The sequence below is a fragment of the Dermacentor albipictus genome, chromosome 1, assembly GCF_038994185.2.
Source record: "Dermacentor albipictus isolate Rhodes 1998 colony chromosome 1, USDA_Dalb.pri_finalv2, whole genome shotgun sequence".
Taxonomy (NCBI): domain Eukaryota; kingdom Metazoa; phylum Arthropoda; class Arachnida; order Ixodida; family Ixodidae; genus Dermacentor; species Dermacentor albipictus.
In genome coordinates, this window is record NC_091821.1 from 223,033,482 (window position 1) to 223,051,540 (window position 18,059).

The window sequence follows — 18,059 nt, forward strand, 5'->3', positions numbered from 1 at the left end:
TGCAATACCGACTATTTTACAGACTACCATAAGATGAGAGATGGTTCATATGACAACTCTGACTTAGTTCACTGCGATAACATGCGAATATGAAGGCATTATATTGTGTTAGATACCCGTGTTTCAGAAAGGAAAGAAGTACCGGGTTATTCACACTGCGGACGCGAACGAAGATTGGCGTTAGCCAATAGGAAGACGGCACTGTGCACACAATGTTGCAACGTTTAAGAGGTATTGCAAGTGTTGTACACTCTACTGAGTACGTTTACAAAGGACACCAGTGTACTATTGCGATATGCGTGGGTCTATATCGAAATGTGGTAAGTGGAAATGAACATTGAGATGACGATGACTATAAGTGTCGAGAGGCGCACTGAATACGGACCTACACGCCATGCTCCCTCACAAGAACAGCTGCGAGCACAAGTATGTTATACACGTGTTCGGGTAACGGAGGAGAGTGGACACTCGACGGCTGGCAACGTGGTTTCCAAGGTACGGGTGCAGCGGCTAGTCGATCTCTGGGATCGAGTTTATGACAGGCTCCCGCCTAAGCAAAACATAGTCTATCCCGCGTTCTCCACTTAGTGCACGCCCTGGAGGCGTTCTGTATATAGATGTACGATGCCTTTGCCACGCGACCAACGCTCTGGACGACGTAGGCTGTATGGGTGTCCGGCCATTGTGTCTGCTACCACTGTGAACGATGCTGTGTTTGCTTCCCATTCGGCACGTGCAACGCCCATGTGGGCTAGTATTTAGAAAAAGGTTATTACGGTAGAACTGTTCGTAAGTGCAATGCCCGCCACTTGCGGTAATACTAATGAAGGTAGCTGGCGGATGGCAAACAGCCTTTACGAAAGAGAAACTTCTTCCTCTGACTGTTAGGCACTCTAAGTAGTACCCGCGTCTCTATATGACATCACTATGAAAAACAACGAAAAAGCTGATGCGCTTGCATACTCCGCGCTCTATCATCCTCCCAAAATCAAGGCCCCAAAGAGTAATCAAGTGCAAAAATCTGACATTCGAAATCACTTTGCGTCGCTTTGGGTTCCACCGCATATGCCCTGCGTAACCAAGCGATTGCACCGAGAGGAAGCCACACTTCTATATCGAATAAGGACAGGATCTGCAAATACACCGGCCTGGTTATTTAAAACGGGGCGAATCAATTCTCCGAACTGTTCGGCATGCAACGAGACAGGAGACATTGAGCACTTTTTGTGGTCCTGCCAGCAATTCCAAGATGAAAGAGACACTCTCCTGAAGAATCTGCAAAGCAAGAACCTTCCGCATGCGCGCCTGCAACACCTTATATTTCCCGCGGGATCAGTTATAGCCCGAAAAGAAACTTCACGTCTCCTCATCGAGTTTTTAAGAGAGACTGGCTTGAAGGACACATGGTGAAACCCTTCAGCGGTATTGTGCGAGACGCTCGGGCGGAGCAATTGCCGGCCTTGTTCGCCAGGCTAAACCCGCCTGTTGCTACAATTCACCACCACCACCACCACCACATCACTATGAAACTTTCTAGTCCTAGTGAGATCACGTGTAATCATTTCTTTAATTGTTTATTGCTTTGTTTGGTGTTCTGGCGTCATTTGCAATCTGGTCGTTAGACTTTAATCTCATTAGCAATTTCGCTCAGTATACTTAGAGTAAAGTTTGTGTCTTTTTAAACTTACAAAATGACTGCGTAATTTCTCATGACTGTTCCGTCATCGTGCTTTTCAGCCTACCCTTCTTATGTTTCCTTAAACAATATCCCCCCGTATACATTGTCGTTAGAACTTCTTGTATAATAAACCATTTATTATTATGCAGGTATATCTAGAGCATGCAATATGCAATGTTAGCACGTCTGGAGGACTGTTGTTACTATATTATTTTCTTCAAATATGTGAGACATTGTGTGTGGTTATTTCTCGATGCATAGCACCCTTCGACGGGCCATTGATGCAGTCAATGCGTTGGGGCGATACCGAAAGCAGCAAAGGCTTTTTGTTGTAGTCGGTCAATGCGAAGGGTCTGAGTAATCCCAATAATTCACTAACGGTTGTAGAGTTAGCATATGGTTAAACGCAGGATTACCCTTTCCTTTTCTTTCTTTTTTTATGTGGGAACGGAAGCGCAGCGCTGCTGGCGTCGCACGTCGGTTGACTGCTGGTTCGCTGGCGCCATCTGTCGTTATCGAGCGAAATCTTCCGTAGTATGGGGCTCTTGCATTGCCCAGGGGGCGCTGCGAAAAAGGTGCTAAAAAGCGCCCTCTGCGCTAAAATGGGTCGTACCAAGCTCGGTCGTCTGCTTCGGAAAGCACGTTTACACTATGGACCCGTCACTTTCGGTTGTGTTGTTTCACGGCCTGCAGCGAATATCGGGCGCCGAAGATTTTTTCAGGGGTGGCACGCTGCGTAAAGGCAAGAAATTATGCAGTACCGAATACGTGTACGCCGTTCAAGAATTGGACGGCGAAGTTTTAGGGCCGTGTCAATCGCAAGTGAAGCGAGTCGCGTACGAAGTGGAACTTCAGGTAAGGTTTGCACGCTAGCTGCTAGATTCAGGCGCACAAACGCGGGGAAAAGCTTGCTAGAAATGAATCCACAGCGGCGATAGGCAGACATCATGTGTACGGAACTGCTCGAGCACACGACGGTACGCGCCGCGATGTACGAACTGCTCGAGCGCACGATCGTACGCGCCGCGACGGCAGCGGTCTTTCGACATGCCGCGAAACGGCGGGCCTCCTGCAATCTTTGTTGACTGCATGCCGCTAAACAAGTAGTTATGCCTGCGTTGTAGTAGCGGCCATCTCTCCTTTTTAGTAACTGGTAATAACTGGTGCAATTACATATGAGCTCGCACGTACGTGCGAATCGCGCTGCAGTGCGAGCTCGTACGCCGCTCGCTTGATGTAGGTTTTAATGACAGCGCTCGAACATCGATATGTTGCAATCAATACTGCCTTGCTGCGTTGCCTCAACGTGCTGGCTTGAGATCAAGGATGAGCGCATTTAACTCTCTTAACCTGTGCTGCTCGTAGTGGGGTAGTGAAGTGTCATCGAATGAGCCCGACCATTTGTGCTCATTTGCACACACCTGGTCACTTCGCATCGGTCGAATTGTTAATTGTCGCTGTGGCCGGGTCTCAAATCGTGAATTACCAGCCATGCCTGCTGCTATGTCGGTCTGCTGTCGGGACTGTAGGTGCAAAAGACCGAACATTAGAACGCAGATAATCAAGCAAGCTTCAAGACAGGCGAAGCAGTCAGCATGGCGCGAAGTTTCGCTTACTCAGCGCGACGAACTGCAGCTATGCAGCGCGCCCGACGCTCCACTTCGTGAGGCCTTGAAGGACAACGGCAGAATATGATGTTGGGATTCAGGCCTTCTTGTTCATGGCAGCCCACGACGCAGAAGTAATGACGGTGACGCCTTCTCGAGGCTGGGCTAGGTCTCTCCGGATCGGCGCCACCGATTTCGTCTGCTCCTAGCATTGCGTCCCACAGCACACGGAGAGCCCGTTTTCGTTAAACTATAGGCTGCGGCGAGCTCGCAGCGTGGTCGGCATGGTCTGCGAGAAGTGACGAGCCTTTTCGCACTCGCAACAGGGCAGAAAAAAGTGCGAATTGACGCAAAACTCGGCCTAGAAACGTGCTTCGCCACAGCCAGGGCGCAATACGACCCAAGCTGGTACGACCCAGATGTCGTTTCCCGCGCCGCCACCAGGCGCCGCTACTATACCTCAAACTCCAGCGCAAGACGCCCATCGAGCGCGTTCAGACGCTCTAGGCGCGCGATTTACGGTGCGGTGTTGACCACCGCTGCATTTGAGCAGCCTTACAGGGAAATGCCTCCGCTTGCTAATATGTTGCCTTCAAGGAAGCCCTCGGTGTCTAGTTTTGATGGGCTGTATTTTACCAAGTAGTCTTAAAATACGCACACTGTGGTATAAAGTTTATAAACAGGGATAAGGTGCCTCAGAAAGGCTGGCCAACGTTTCGATAGGAGGACCTATCTTCGTCAATGGATTCCTATCGACAAGTCCTTCTATCGAAACGTTGGCCAGCCTTTCTGAGGCACCTTATCCCTGTATATAACCTTTATACCACAGTGTGCTACTCCAACTGCCAGCCCTATTCTTGATTCTGGGTACACTTACCAAAGTATACTTGTGTATTGTGTTGCTCCATTTCACTGTCACAAAAACGGTTTGCAGACAGCTTCATGCGAATAAAATGTTGGTTTCAATAATGGCTAGTTCATCGCTCACATGGGAAGTGAACCGCATTCTCCTGTTTGCAATCAACGTAGCTTCAAGTGTAGGATCTATATGCGGCTTTGCAACAGCATCTTGCAGGCTTACAAGAAAAGTTGGAAAACATTCTTAAATATCCAGATTGTTTTCACTGTGAGGTTGCTCAGAGTGTGAACAGCGTTAAATAGATCAAAGGCGAGACAGGTAAAGCTTAAGTTGTCAGTACAGGAGTTAGTGCGATTGATCCCTGCATAACTGTATCTCACTGTAGCTAAAATAGAATATTATTATTCACAGCATGTCTTCCAAGCTGGCCCTCACGAAGCAGTACAAAATACGATCTCCAATGACTGAGATTTTGAAATTAGGCACCTTCCTGCTGAGCCAAGGGCATTTGCTGAAGATCTTCATTTTACTACGTAACATTCATCATGCAAAGCCCACTTCTGTACCAACTATGCAAACGGATGACATACAAACCTTGTGCTGACAGAACTGTCATTCATAAAAAAATGTTTATTCCACACCATTTTGCGCGTGCATGGTGTTCGGGTTTTCGTCCTTCTCCTGTCAATAATGTCCAGCATTACGGATGTTTCTTTCATATTTGATGGCATGAGAGCGGCAGTGTGAGGTGACAGGTGTCACAGTTGGGACGTATTCGACGCCTCTTGTGGTGGCAGCGCTGGGACTAGTACTGTCTTCTCGGCGCATCACCACACTGCTCTCGTCCACCCTGACACTGGTCGGGGGTCAAGCGGCTCGCATCGCGAAGTTCTTTCAGCTCAGCCATAGCATAAGCCTGGGGACAGTCCGAGTACCGAGAGGCCAGCTTGAGGCACTCCGAGAGGACGTAGAATGCGCTGAAACAAAACAACAACAACAAAATTAAACGTCTTATTATTTGGTTGTTTAAATATAGGTATTGCAGGGGATACTGACATGGGAAGCTCCAGCTGCTTCTTTGCTTAACACACAAAAGCACCAACAACATAAGAGCTACGTATACATGTGTGGAAGTGGTCATTCCTTGAGAATGCTCACTCCATGCCCTGTGAGATAAGTTGAAGCTTAACTTAGGAATAACTTCATTTGGCAGAACAGAAGAAAAAAAATAACAGCTGTATTTTTTGAGCGTTGATTACTCTAGTAAATGACCTTGCAGTTACTTCAGCTTCATTTAATCCTCAGCGCTAAATAAGCCTTAAAATTGCGTTGCTCTTCTTGCGTTAGTGCAGCACGTAGTAGTGCAACATTAAAGCTCATGTGCGTATTCTTCAGGATCAAGCGTCGAATAGTGGAAAAAAATGTATACATTTAAAACAGCCATAAATGCATTATAATAGGAATGGAATCAGAGCACGCTACGTATTACGTTTACGCATATAAACAGGGGAGTTTCGGAGGTCATGAATCGTATATAAATAAAGCAAGGAGACGAAAATACGAAGCAATTGGAATACAAGAGACACATTAGGCCAGCGCACTTTAGTTGTCAGTAGACGCACCTTTCTTCTCTTTTTTACAAACGCAAAGTTCATATTACCTTCCTATCCCATAGCACTTTCTATGGTTAGTAGTTCCTGTTTCTTTGTTTTGCTGCAGTTACATGTGGCAAAGGCAATTAACACTGCACTTATTTATGTTTGGGCATGGATGCGAAGACGACAAAACACCGAGCAGCCACAGCAGAAACAGCTGTCGCTGAATAATTGCCGCTCGCGCTATCTATTGCTTTCGAGTGGGCTTAATGGCCAGTTCAGGAGTCCTCAAGGGCCGCCGCTCGCATCCTGCATGCATGCACGTCGCCGACGCAATAGAAGCAGCTCTCCCACCAGCATTTCTGGGAAGCCGACGCCTGTTGCAAATTGGTGTCGTGCTTCGTCTTGCAGCGGCCCGCATCCCGGCGGTAGCCCATGTGGTCGCATCCGTAGGCGGTCGTGCACACTGCGAAGAGCAAGCGGAGGAGAAGCGCCAGACCCTCGATTTTGTCCATGGGCGTTTATCAGCCATAATGGCCGAAACGTGCGTATACGGCCATAAGTTGGAGCACAAAGAAAAAAAAATACTGCTACAAGTTTATGTAAAAACAACAACAACAACAACAGCAACAAAACACATAACGATCGATCGAACGAGTAATGCGGGAAGAAAGGCAAGCATCCAAGTTAGTGCTCACAGTTCTCTAAAAGAAACAAAATTAAACTCAGCCGGTGGGCTCCTAGTTCTTGCGGATAAGGCGACACTGAGGACGGGTCCTGTACCAATACTTTCTAAGCAGTTTGCAAGCGACAGTGGCGCATGTAAAATAAGCGCTGGCCAATTGTAAGAGCAAAAACATCAGTGAAGGTGGCCGGCAAATAGCAAACAGTTCTTTCGTACGAAGGGTCTGTTAATTCTGCACCAGGTCAATTACAGAGCTAAAGCTCTTGGCCGCGCGCTGCAGCAAGCCAGATCAATTTAGCCCTCGAGATATGCGATAGGATACTTGGAATGTGATGGTTGAGACATCCTGACAAATGCTTGCGCCTGCATTAATCACGGGTGAGCTTGCACACTCTCATTTATCAAAGTGATGTTTTGAGCCGCCGCGGTGGCTTAGCGGCTATGCTGTTGCGCTGCTAAGCACGAGGTGCTAAGCACGATGTGTTGATCCCACCAACACGTATTGGTGGGATCGAATCCCGGCCGCGGCGGCCGCATTTCGATGCGGGCGAAATGTGAAAACGCCCGTATCCTGTGCATTGGGGGCACGTTAAAGAACCCCTGGTGGTCAGAATTAATCCGGAGTCTTCCACTACGGCGTGCCTCATAGTCAACTCGGGGTCTTGGCACTTAAAACCCCAGAATCGAATTCGAAGAGACGTTTCTATGCTGCGTATTTCCTACAAACTTGCAATTTCGTGCACACTGCGATGCGTTCGCGCATGCGTTCAACATACCTCGAGTTTTCGTTTAGACTCCTCCGAAGAGGGCGAATCCCGCCTATAATGCTAAAAAGATATATGTGACCACTGGTGGGATCGAACCTCAATCCTCCAGCCCAGCAGCCCAATGCTCTAACAATTAGACCACGATCGTGCGCATACTTCCCTCGTGCAGAAGTCGCTCGTTGAAACGTCTGGCTGTTATGTCACGTGCCAGTTTTTAGAACTCTTCGCTCGGGACATCTAGAGCTTGGAGACGGTGTGTTTGAGACGCTGCTTTACTTAGGGATTGGCCCATACTTTTCGTCAGTGGGCGAAGTCCGTCTATAATGCTGTCGCATTATAATAGCGAAAACACAGGACAATCAACTTTGCAGCAATAGATTATAATTCTTAGATACCGTGGACTGATAGGGGTTCATTTTTTTTTCTTATTTGAAGCTTGCCACTTGAGGGGTGGGGGGCACAAAACTACTAGATCACACATTTATGTCGGTGTTATGTCATAGGCAGGCCGCCTTCGATAATTAATAGAACATGAGCTATCACAATTTGTCGGCGCCTGCACTTACGAACTACTCAAGCTTACAAACTGCTTTGTAACTACGGACCCTGGTACCTTGTTACGGTCAACAACCAAAAGAATTTGTGGGCCAATACTCACCGCGTCCTTGGCGTCATTATCGACAGACGCTTTTCATGGTGACCCAATATGTCTCAACTGAGAAGTAAACTGTGTTTTTATACTTTGGGGCGCCGCTCTAGGCAACAGGTGCGGGATCATCTTGGACCCGTGGCGCCTTCTTGCGGCGGTCTTGCGAATGCAATGGCATGTGACGGCCGAACCAGGCGCAGCAGATGCAGCCGCCAGCTACGTTATGTTGATTGTGTTACATTCTTGCTGATGTTTTGCGCTGCCGAAATACCACGTGGAACCCAATCTGAGGGAGGGAGGGAGGGAAAACTTTTGAGTCTTTCGAGAGTTTCGCGGTTATGAAGTCTCCGTCGTCTTCATCTTCTTGGCGCTGGCGACTGGAGACTTCTCTTCAGCAAGGGTGGGCCCCTATTCCAGGGCTCCACTGAGCCGCGCTGCATCGCTCGCGTGCTGCACTAGGGCCCTTTGGGCCGTGAGCTCGCTGCTGGTGAGCCGACTCTCCCATTGCTCCGCACTCGGGTGTTCGTGTTTGTGGAATGCTTTGTTGCGTTCGCACTCCCAGGTGATGTGGTAAAGTGTAGGTTTGGCACCGCACCAAGGGCAGGTGGCCCTGTATTGTGTCGGAAACATCTTATTGAGCACGTGTAAGTTGGGGAAGGAGTTTGTCTGTAGTCTGCGCCAGCTGGTCGCTTCCTCCTTTGAGAGGTCTTTGTGTGGTGGCGGATATCTAATTCTAGTTCCTCTATGTAAGTTCAGGGTCTCTGCGTATCCCCCCTCGCAAGCCTGTAGGTGGGTCTCCGGGGCATTCGACCACCCAGCTCGGAACGCTTCACCTCGAGCTAGGCTGTCTGCCCTTTCGTTCCCCACTATGCCTACGTGACCCGGGATCCAGATTAGTTTGTGTCGGGGCTTTTCCTCCCAATCCGAACAAACATCTTGCCTTTTTGGGTGCGCTAATAGTTACTCAAAGATGACTGAACTCGGTGAGGCCACTCAGTTCTACCAGTTTTCACCCTGGCCTCAACAGATGGTATGATGGAAAGCCTGGATAAGCGCGATTCTAGGCAACGGTACGTACATTTCCAACGCTACTTTTGCATAATTCTTCTAGCATAAACATAGGAGCAGTTCATTAGCAAGAGCTTCGTGCTCCATGTAAATTGTGGGTATTTGCTTCTGCAGGTGTGGCCGTTTCGGAGCTTGTGCATCAAGGCGAATAGGTGGATTTGTAGTCGTCATCTTGCCATCCTTTCAGTGGTTCAGTCTTTTTCTTTAAGGGTATATTTCCCGTGAAACACGTTGTTGGGCTAGTTGGTGCATTGTATTTAAGAAAAAAAAACCCAGCCAGTTGGTTGTTTATTGGTTTTGAACCAGCCAGTTGTTTGTTATATTGGCTTTTAATTTGCTTTTGCTCTGAACGTGTGACTCTTCTTTGTTATGATTAACTAACATCTGTATTGCTAACATTGTCATCATTGGGCTTAGGCAAAGATAGATGTGAGATTCCTTGGAAGATAGAAGGTGCATGCGGCCTTTAGCATTGGGTTTTCTTGACGGCTGGTTGCCATAAGCCAAATGTGCGGTTGCCATGTGACAGAGTGCCCTTTATAAATTAGCGCCCCGTACTGTCGAATAAACGTTTGGAAGTCCAGTCCTTTTCCTGTTTTCCTGCATGTTTCCTGTGCGCGTCTTTTTTTTTTGGCTGTTTTTTTCCCTAAATAAGGTATATTTCCCTTCCTCACGCTTCCCAGCTCTGGCTGCCTCTTATACACGATTCTGTATGCACTGCATTGCCCGCGAATGCCAACGCAGTAGCATGTTCAAACTCGCCGTCAACACCGGCCTTACACGAGCACTAGCCGCCGGCGACAGTTTAGCTCCGCCAAGCTGTGAAAAAGACCAAGGCTGAAGGTTGAGCGAATTAATAAGACATTAGGATGGGCGAAGCACCAAAAAAAAAATAACACAGATGGACCTCGTAAATGGGCAGTATTCTGTATTCTAAAGTGTTTACACGGCCTTTATCCGTCATGTCGGTTATATATAGTGACCGCCAAATTACCTTAGCACTGCTGCGTCGACTAGTGAGTAGGAGTAGCCTTCGTCAGATTGCGTTATGTAATTGGAATAGTATGTAATACTAATAAAATATTTTAGTGACATTTCATAAAATTGTGTTTAATTCCTGTTCAAGAACGCTGGAGATGACTCGCGACATATCACTGAGTATGTGAACTGGCAAAATAAAACGGTAGGTTCGATAATAAATGGGCCAATGACTACGGTAACGCACAGTACTCTTGTGAAGGAACAAGAAATTATGATTGGTAATCAGCCTCTCAAAATCGTGCAGGAGTGCATTTATCTGGGCGTAGTAGTGACAGGTGAGCCGGATCGTGAAAAGGAAATTTCAAGAATAATGAAAATTCATTAAACGCATTTGGCACGCACCGGGCCTCAAGCGAAGAACGGCAGCTTGTCAAAGTTAAAAATTCACGTATGCATGAGTGCCTTTTACCAGCTTTAACTTATGGCATTGAAACTTTGAGTAATAAAGAAATTTGAGAACAAACTAAGGACCGCACAACAAAACAACAGAAAAGAAAATTGTAGGTGTAGAGTGATAGAAACAAAGACGGATGAAAGAGTAAACAGGCTAGCTTACAGTGTTCTCGTAGAAACTAAGAGAAATAAGCGGATTCAGGCAGGTCATATAAAGCGTAAAGGAAACAACCGATGGTCTACGAGAGTAAAGGAAGTAAAGAAAGGGAAAGCGGTCGAGGATGCCAAAGAGATAAGTGGCACTATGGGATTAGGAAATTTACAGGCACAACATGGAGTCGACTGACCAAGACACGGGTAGTTGGATATCGCTGGGAGGACGCCTTTGTTTTGTAGTGTGCATAAAATAGGCCGCCGCTGGTGATGGTGATGGTGATTATGATAAAATATGATAATGGCTGGTCTACACGACTTCACCGGAGCGCTGAAGGTAACGAAACTAGCTGAGGTAAAGGTGGGCAGTGTTGGAATGGCGCACTCGAATCATCTTGCGCCTCTCCGCTTCGTGTCCCATTTCTTCGTTTTACAGCAACCCTTTAGCCTTGCATTGTTTATGCCCTCTGATTGCAACTCTGTTCAAGCATGTCACTAAAAGCTTCCTTATGGCAGCTATGCGATTTCAAGTTGGACATTTTTCCCATGTATTCAGATTCAACCAAAATTTAGGGTGACCTTCGGCTCGAAGCCCGTATACTGTATACATCTTCGGTATTGCATAGAACCGGAGTAACTGCATGAACTGGAACTAACCAGAAGACGAAGTAAATTGGCAAATGTAGTGCAAAGTTGTACAGCCTTCCTGCCTTAAGTAAATGAACGGCTGTTACTCGCTTCTAGAGGCACTTTATGACCCTTTCCGTTATACTGCAAGATTTTTGAAGTTGCGGATTTCTTCTCTAGGGTGAAAAGTGAGTGTGCAATCAATGTACAAATGTTGCTCACGTTTTCAAGGCGGGTCATTACAACTTGTACGGAATGATAATCGCGCTGAAAAAAATGTTGTGATGATGTCATCTGAACAAAACAAAATAAGCTACGCACAGTTCAGACAAAGTTTATGGATCAGGTCGGAAACCTTGCAGCTAGGGGAGAGCATTAACAAAAGAGACGTTACAAAATTTTGGTAATATTTGTATTTGATAATAAATAAGGGGCGAGAATTTGAGTCAGAAAGGTGCAATACTTTTACGCGCATGGTAAGAATGAGAGCTAAAATCAAAGCAAGACAAAATTGAATTAAGTTATGGGGTTTTACGTGCCAAAACCACTTTCTGATTATGAGGCACGGCGTAGTGGAGGACTCCGGATATTTCGACCACCTGGGGTTCTTTAACGTGCGCCTAAATCTAAGTACACGGATGTTTTGGCATTTCGCCGCCATCGAAATGCGGCCACCGCGGCCAGGATTCGATCCCGCGACCTCGTGCTCAGCAGCCCAACATATCAAAGCAAGAATCATATGCGAATAAATTCTGAAACATAAACAGGCAAAAATGACAAGTGGTTCAACACGGCAGGCTGTCATCGGGATGTCTTCATCGAAGTGCACTGAGCTCTTGCTATTTCAAACGTGCACACAGCTTCTCAACAGCGCAGCCAGGGGGTGGCACTCCGGGGACAAAAAAAAAAGTGTTAGTGTGTGGCATTCTTAGCGCCCACTCGCCCCCCTCATTCTCACCATCTCCGAACAAGTACGTGCCCGCCCCCCTCCCCCACAAAATAAAGTTTCCGGTTGCGCCACTGCAGCTTCTGGATATCAAGAACAACATAACCTGAATATCCGGCTTATTGCAACGGTATATAAGGGGGAAAACATCTCCTCGTGTACGAAATGTGTCCCATAGCTGCGGGCTTTGATAGCACGAACTACTGTATGCACGAGTTGTTACTCAACTAAATGCATTCTTATACATAGGGTACTTCAGTTTCAATCACCTAGTGCATCTAAAAAACTGTATTGATAGGTAATGACGGATAAACGGCGCAAGAAAGACGGGGACTAAGAAACGAAATGGAGGTGACAGCGCCAGTCACGTCTGTTTTTTTTTTCTCAGTCCCCGCATTTCTTCCGGCGTTTATCCGTCATTATGCAACTTTACCAGCCCATCCAACTTGCCGCACTTGTCAGTATTTTATTATGTTTGAATTACCAGCTTGAAAGCGGTTAAACAATGAAAACTGTTAAGAGGTATGCTGCACCTGCCTTGTGGCGGGCACAGAAGTTACATGTTCATTGAACTCGCCGTCATAACATCCTTTCTTTATTATGATTATCTCCATTTTCTTTGTTTACTTAATTCTAAAGATTAACTGGGTGCTACGGGTCCATACTGCTCCGTTCCTGTGGTGGAAGCAGATGCATACCACCTAATAAGGACATGTACTGGTTTAAAATCGGAACGCTCGCATCTCCTACTGCAAGCCGGCCTCCTCTACAGTGTGACAACCAGCTATTACCGCTGGATACATGACAACAGATTCCACAAAACACTGCTTCAATTCATACACAACACAGGCCTCACAGCACACATATAATACACATATACGCACCAAGAATTATGCCTTAAGGGCAAGTCTTTATCGCAATAATAAAAAAAAACTCCTTTTTTTCTGTAGAACCAATGAAAGTGGAAAAGCCGAGGTACTTTCTACCCCAATCTATCCTTAGCGACCGATTTGTAACAAAAAACAAAACATAACCGAATAACAGTTTACTTACACACAACCAAGAGGGCTCCGATGAAAATTGTCGCTTTCATGGTGCTTTTTGGAGAAAAGTTCAGGAATTCTTGTCGCTGTCGACTGCCTCTGAAGCGATCAAAAGAAGACCATCCAATTTGGTCTGTTCTATTGGCATAGCCTACAAAAGGCGCCGCTATTAGAATGCGTGGTTAAAATAATGTCACTAGCTTTGCAACGGTATACTTGGCAGAACTGTTTGAAATCACGATTCATCACGATTGCTTCCTTCTATGTACGTTACAACTGATGAATAAAAGCGTTTCAGCATGTCCATTTTTCTTTTTTGATATAGAAGAGGATCTGTAATAATGGAAGCGGTAAACGTGTCGTCAAGTTTCTGGGCCTCTAATCACAACACAGCCCATAGTTCACTAGTTTTGTCCCAACTGTACAGCATGTGACGGTGGCAAAGAAAATGGTTGTGCACTCGGAAACCTTCCATGCCTGCGCATACTTCCAGGTACTGTATAAGCACTCATTGTAAATTCGTCAATTTGTCAAAAGCACATTTGTAAATTTCGCGAGATGAGCTTTGGAAGTATTCAAGTAGCTTGGCCGTGCTACAAATATACAGCAAACTTTAGCGCGGTTGCCAAGGAAACAATTAGTTATTGCGTTTATGATTAATAGCACCAGGATGATAAATATTCCAAACTAATTGAAACCGCAAGGATACATACGAGGCTCCAAGTGAAGGTAGCCCGTTCTTCGCCATTACCCCAGCAAAAATGTATTTACTTTTGGCAGCGTGTCAGGACCTTGCAGAAGCACCTGCTCGGCTTAGTGAATAGATGGCCACTGAGTGGCCGAAGTAAAGCTTAAACTCGTCATGACTTGACAAACAGCATAGGCAGGCTTCGAGCATCGTCAACAGCCTGAGAAGAATACGGAGTCGCGTACAAGCAGTAGGCTGTATACGCGACCCATGTGCGCGTTTCAGCATGAAGGCCCCCCGCAACACGCGCCAGGTCGACGGAGAACCTTACCTTTCGAGCTGCGGTGAAGCACTGCCGGTTGTAGCGGTTGTTCGGGCTCCGCTTATGGAGCCGCAAGCGGTTATCCTTGGCAAAGAATGACACAGAAATCAGGAAGTCGGTCCGTGACCGTTTACTGTCCCTCTTTCCGTAGAACCTGTTCGAAGAAAGGGACGCTGCGAAGCGCCCCTGTGGGCTATACAAATGAACGGGTGGCCGGGGCTTGCGTAAGTGTGCCATCAACGCGGCTGCAATCACCTTTGCCCGGGACGTGGCCAGCGTACGTCTGGGGTTGGACAGGATGTACGCACCATTGAAGGAGGGACGTTAGAAAACACTTTTGCTCCCTCGGTTCGTCTTGGCGTTTTTTCACGTATCTGACTTCTTTCTCTTTTTTAACTTCGCACATAAATGACTCTCGGGATATTGCTTCGTGTACAGGCAAGCTGCACGGGCGCCCTTACTAGGTTCGCATGGCATGTTTTCTGTCTATCTTTTAGAACTTTAATATGAGTTCCGGCTTTCTAGTACATCGCTTTTTTTATGCGAGTGGCAGCAATAATTTGACTCACACGAAAAGGCTTTTAAAGTCACACAAGATGGTTAGAAATTTCTAAAAGACAACGCTTTTACACCTTTGTTTTTGTGTGAATGTAACAAATATTGTAGAGATCAACATCTCGCTACTTGAGTGACCATTAAATTTAACACTGTTTGAATTAACAATGTATGTTTTGCCGGAAAACACGCCGAATCTAGCCTCTTTTAAGTGATTATAACATTATAATTGTATTTGCTTATACATGCGCACGTGTGTTACCTATTCTTTGTCGTAAGTGCGGTGTGATGGAGTGGCATGCTCAAATTTCGTTGAAACTATCTACTGGTTGAGGCGGAGAAGCAACTCTCTATTGCATAATTACTACATCCCTTGAATTGTGTATCAACGAAAGCGTTGACAGCATGAGTAATACTCTCAGATATGGCTGTGATAGCTGACAAAAAAAGTACATTTTATAAAGGACTTTTCGCACTCGAGAGCAGTAATGTAATATTTCCGTGCATGAAGAATTGGAACTCTGGAAGCTGATTTACTACCAACATAGCATTTTCCTCTCTGGACACCAAGAAAGTTCTTAAATTGTTAGTTTGGTTGTATATACTACACAGAAAGGTTTCACGACGAAGTGAATGCGACAAGAATTCTGAAGCTGCAAACCACCGCCTATTCAATTTGTGGCACCTGATACGCGGATGTCGTTGCAGGAAACTACCGCGAGTCGAACCATTGCAGTAATGACGCACTGCTTGCTCACTTTCACCTTGCCCACGTGCAATGCGGACTAGCACTCGCCGTGGTTGCTCAGAGGCTGTGGTGTTGGGCTGCTGAGCACGAGGTCGCGGGATCGAATCCCGGCCACGGCGGCCGCATTTCGATGGGGGAGAAAACACCCATGTACTTAGCTTTAGGTGCACATTAAAGAACCCCAGGTGGTCGAAATTTCCGGTGCCCTCCACTACGGCGTGCCTCATAATCAGAAAGTGGTTTTGGCACGTAAAACCCCATAATTTAATTTTTTATGCAGACTAGCACAGCAGCAAAAGGAAAAGCGGCTGGCGACTGTTATCGAATTTCGCGGAGTTCCTCAAAGAGCGAGCGGAGTTCATACCCTAAAGCTGAGGAATTCGCAGACGCGGGCAGGTTACATATTGAAGACATTAAGCCAACTCTATCCAGTCTCACCGCACAATTTGAGATGGTTCTGACATTATCAGATGACATTTATCAAATATATTAGAGACATTTTATACAAGCATTATCCAGCGTATTTGATGCCCATGTCCCAGAGACCTGTTTTTGTAAAAAAGCAAATTGTTAGCCGTGCTGATATTACTTTTCTTCGAGGGAAAGGAAGGAAAGGTTGGGAGGTCAACAGGCGCATGTTTGGCTTGCTACCTTACACAGGGGGAAGGGTGTTAAAGGGACTGACAACTGGCCAGAATGGGTTGTGAGACGTTCATAGAAAGGAAATCACCATTATTTATAGTGAAAGAATTCACCACGCTGTTCGAAATTTAAGTAGGAAGTATAATTTTAAATTGGGCGATGAAAGTTACCAGTAAGAAACCAGTAAGTGGCGAGACCTGGCGATAAAATTTGATACTTCGGGCGTATTCTATGAGATTACAGTACGAAAGTCGACTGTTACTAAGTGCAGCATAATTATTGCTTAAAATTGCAGTTGGTATATTATCAGACACGCGAGCATTATTCTTTGCGTCGGAAATAAAAAACGCAAGCGTGGCTACGGCGACACGCTGAACTGTGTACCACGTGTAAAGGCGTCGTTTCGTCTTCGATCCAATTGGTTTCGTTTTGTGTGGTTAAATACCAGAGCAGTAGCACAGAAAATCACGAAAACATGTAGCCATTATCGCAGAAATAATTTAACAATTCGGAAAACATAAATCGCGGGAACATCAACTTGATATACAAAATAATACTTTCTCATACATAGTTACGGCCGCGCTTGTCGTCTGCCTCCCACTAATGCCGGCGTATAATCGCTATCGCGCTCACCTATGAACGTTTTGATCATGCTTCCAGTGAACGGCTATATCTTCACTGCAGATCGAAAAATTCTGATAAAAAATGTTCCACGACGTTTTCCGCGTTAGCACTTCATGATTAGACACTCTCACCAGTAAGCTCTTCATTGCACTAAAAAAAAAGGGGGGGGGTACCATGAAAATTGGTTGTCAGCCCGTTGAAGGCATGAAAAGAAAGATAGAAAAAAGAGGAATCGTGGCAGTATTATTGCAAACACTTGGGGCTGCCCAAGTGAGGTGCGTAGATTTCAGAAACTTTAGTAATGCCTGCGTTTCTTTGTAAGCCTGCGACACATAACGACTAAGAATCTTGGGCCCGTATTCACAAAAATGCTCTTAAGCATAGTAGTGTTCGTAAGAGCAAATTCCAGTCAATCCCGATGCTGGGAATATCATTGGCGAAGGTGACGAGCCAGTGGCAAAATAGTGTTTACGAATAAAAAGTTCTTTGAATTTGGCCCGTTGTTCTCGTAAAGCGGCTCACGTTCAAGCCGGTCTGACAGAATAGGAAGAACGTCGCCCTCCTCGACATCGTAACGATGAAAAAAAAAAAAAAGCACAATATGTGTGCGGCTGTTTCTTTACAGCTGCATGAGTCGCACATGAGTTCAAGTGATCTACTGAATATATGATCTCATATTATTTTGCAGTACCGCATTTACAGCATTTGAGATTACAAGTACCCGTATTACAAGACTGGCGGTATCTGTGGACACAGTACACATTCCGAAATCGTATCAATATCGGATTGAGCGACCGTATAACCCACCCCCACCTATAAAAAATCTTGCCTTTCGTTGAAGTGACAGTTGCGAAGGGGAGACTATAATTGTATTGCGTCATGAGACAGTGAATGGACCACTTTACAAGAGAGAGAGCAAGGACAGGAAAGGCAGGGAGGTCAACCAGATGAGTACCCGGTTTGCTACCCTACACTGGGAGTGGGGAAAAGGGGAATAGAAAGAGGAAAAGAGAGTGTGTCAAAGATGGAAGAAGCAGAAGCACATCCAATGCGGATCTTGTTACAGCAGGTGTCATAGAACGCTGGCCTGCCACTGGCTGCGCACACCTAAGAGATGATGTGCCTGACCTCAACACGCGAAGAGAAGTGTTGACGTGATTGAAGTTCCTACGAAGCTGTATGATTAGTTGGTCGAGAAAGTTCCGGGGTGACGAGAGGCACGTTACTGAATTTACGACCACGCTTTTTCGTCCATTTCCTCAAGGTTTCGTACATTTAATCTAAGACCATTTTTTTTTCTTTTTGAACAATCCGCTCCATTCCTAGCCGATTCACCACGGCGTGTCTACACCGCAGTTATTGAGTTCGT

General features: G+C 46.1%; 1 protein-coding gene across 3 annotated transcripts; it reads right to left on the reverse strand.

The window, feature by feature from the left end:
* Positions 1-4,754: 4,754 nt before the first annotated feature.
* LOC135912056 (uncharacterized) lies at positions 4,755-14,260 on the reverse strand. 3 transcript variants are annotated; one of them, XM_065444429.1, is made up of 4 exons: positions 14,131-14,260; positions 13,122-13,210; positions 6,094-6,205; positions 4,755-5,121 (listed from the first exon to the last, which is right to left on the reverse strand). In XM_065444429.1, the coding sequence occupies exons 2-4, from the start codon at positions 13,159-13,161 to the stop codon at positions 4,950-4,952; spliced, it is 324 nt and encodes a 107-aa protein (XP_065300501.1). In that variant the 5' UTR covers positions 13,162-13,210; positions 14,131-14,260; the 3' UTR covers positions 4,755-4,949. The 3 variants fall into 3 exon arrangements, with proteins under 3 accessions (XP_065300501.1, XP_065300502.1, XP_065300500.1); XM_065444430.2 differs by having other exon boundaries at positions 13,122-13,262; positions 14,131-14,237; XM_065444428.1 differs by lacking the exon at positions 14,131-14,260 and adding an exon at positions 13,825-13,874.
* Positions 14,261-18,059: the final 3,799 nt, after the last annotated feature.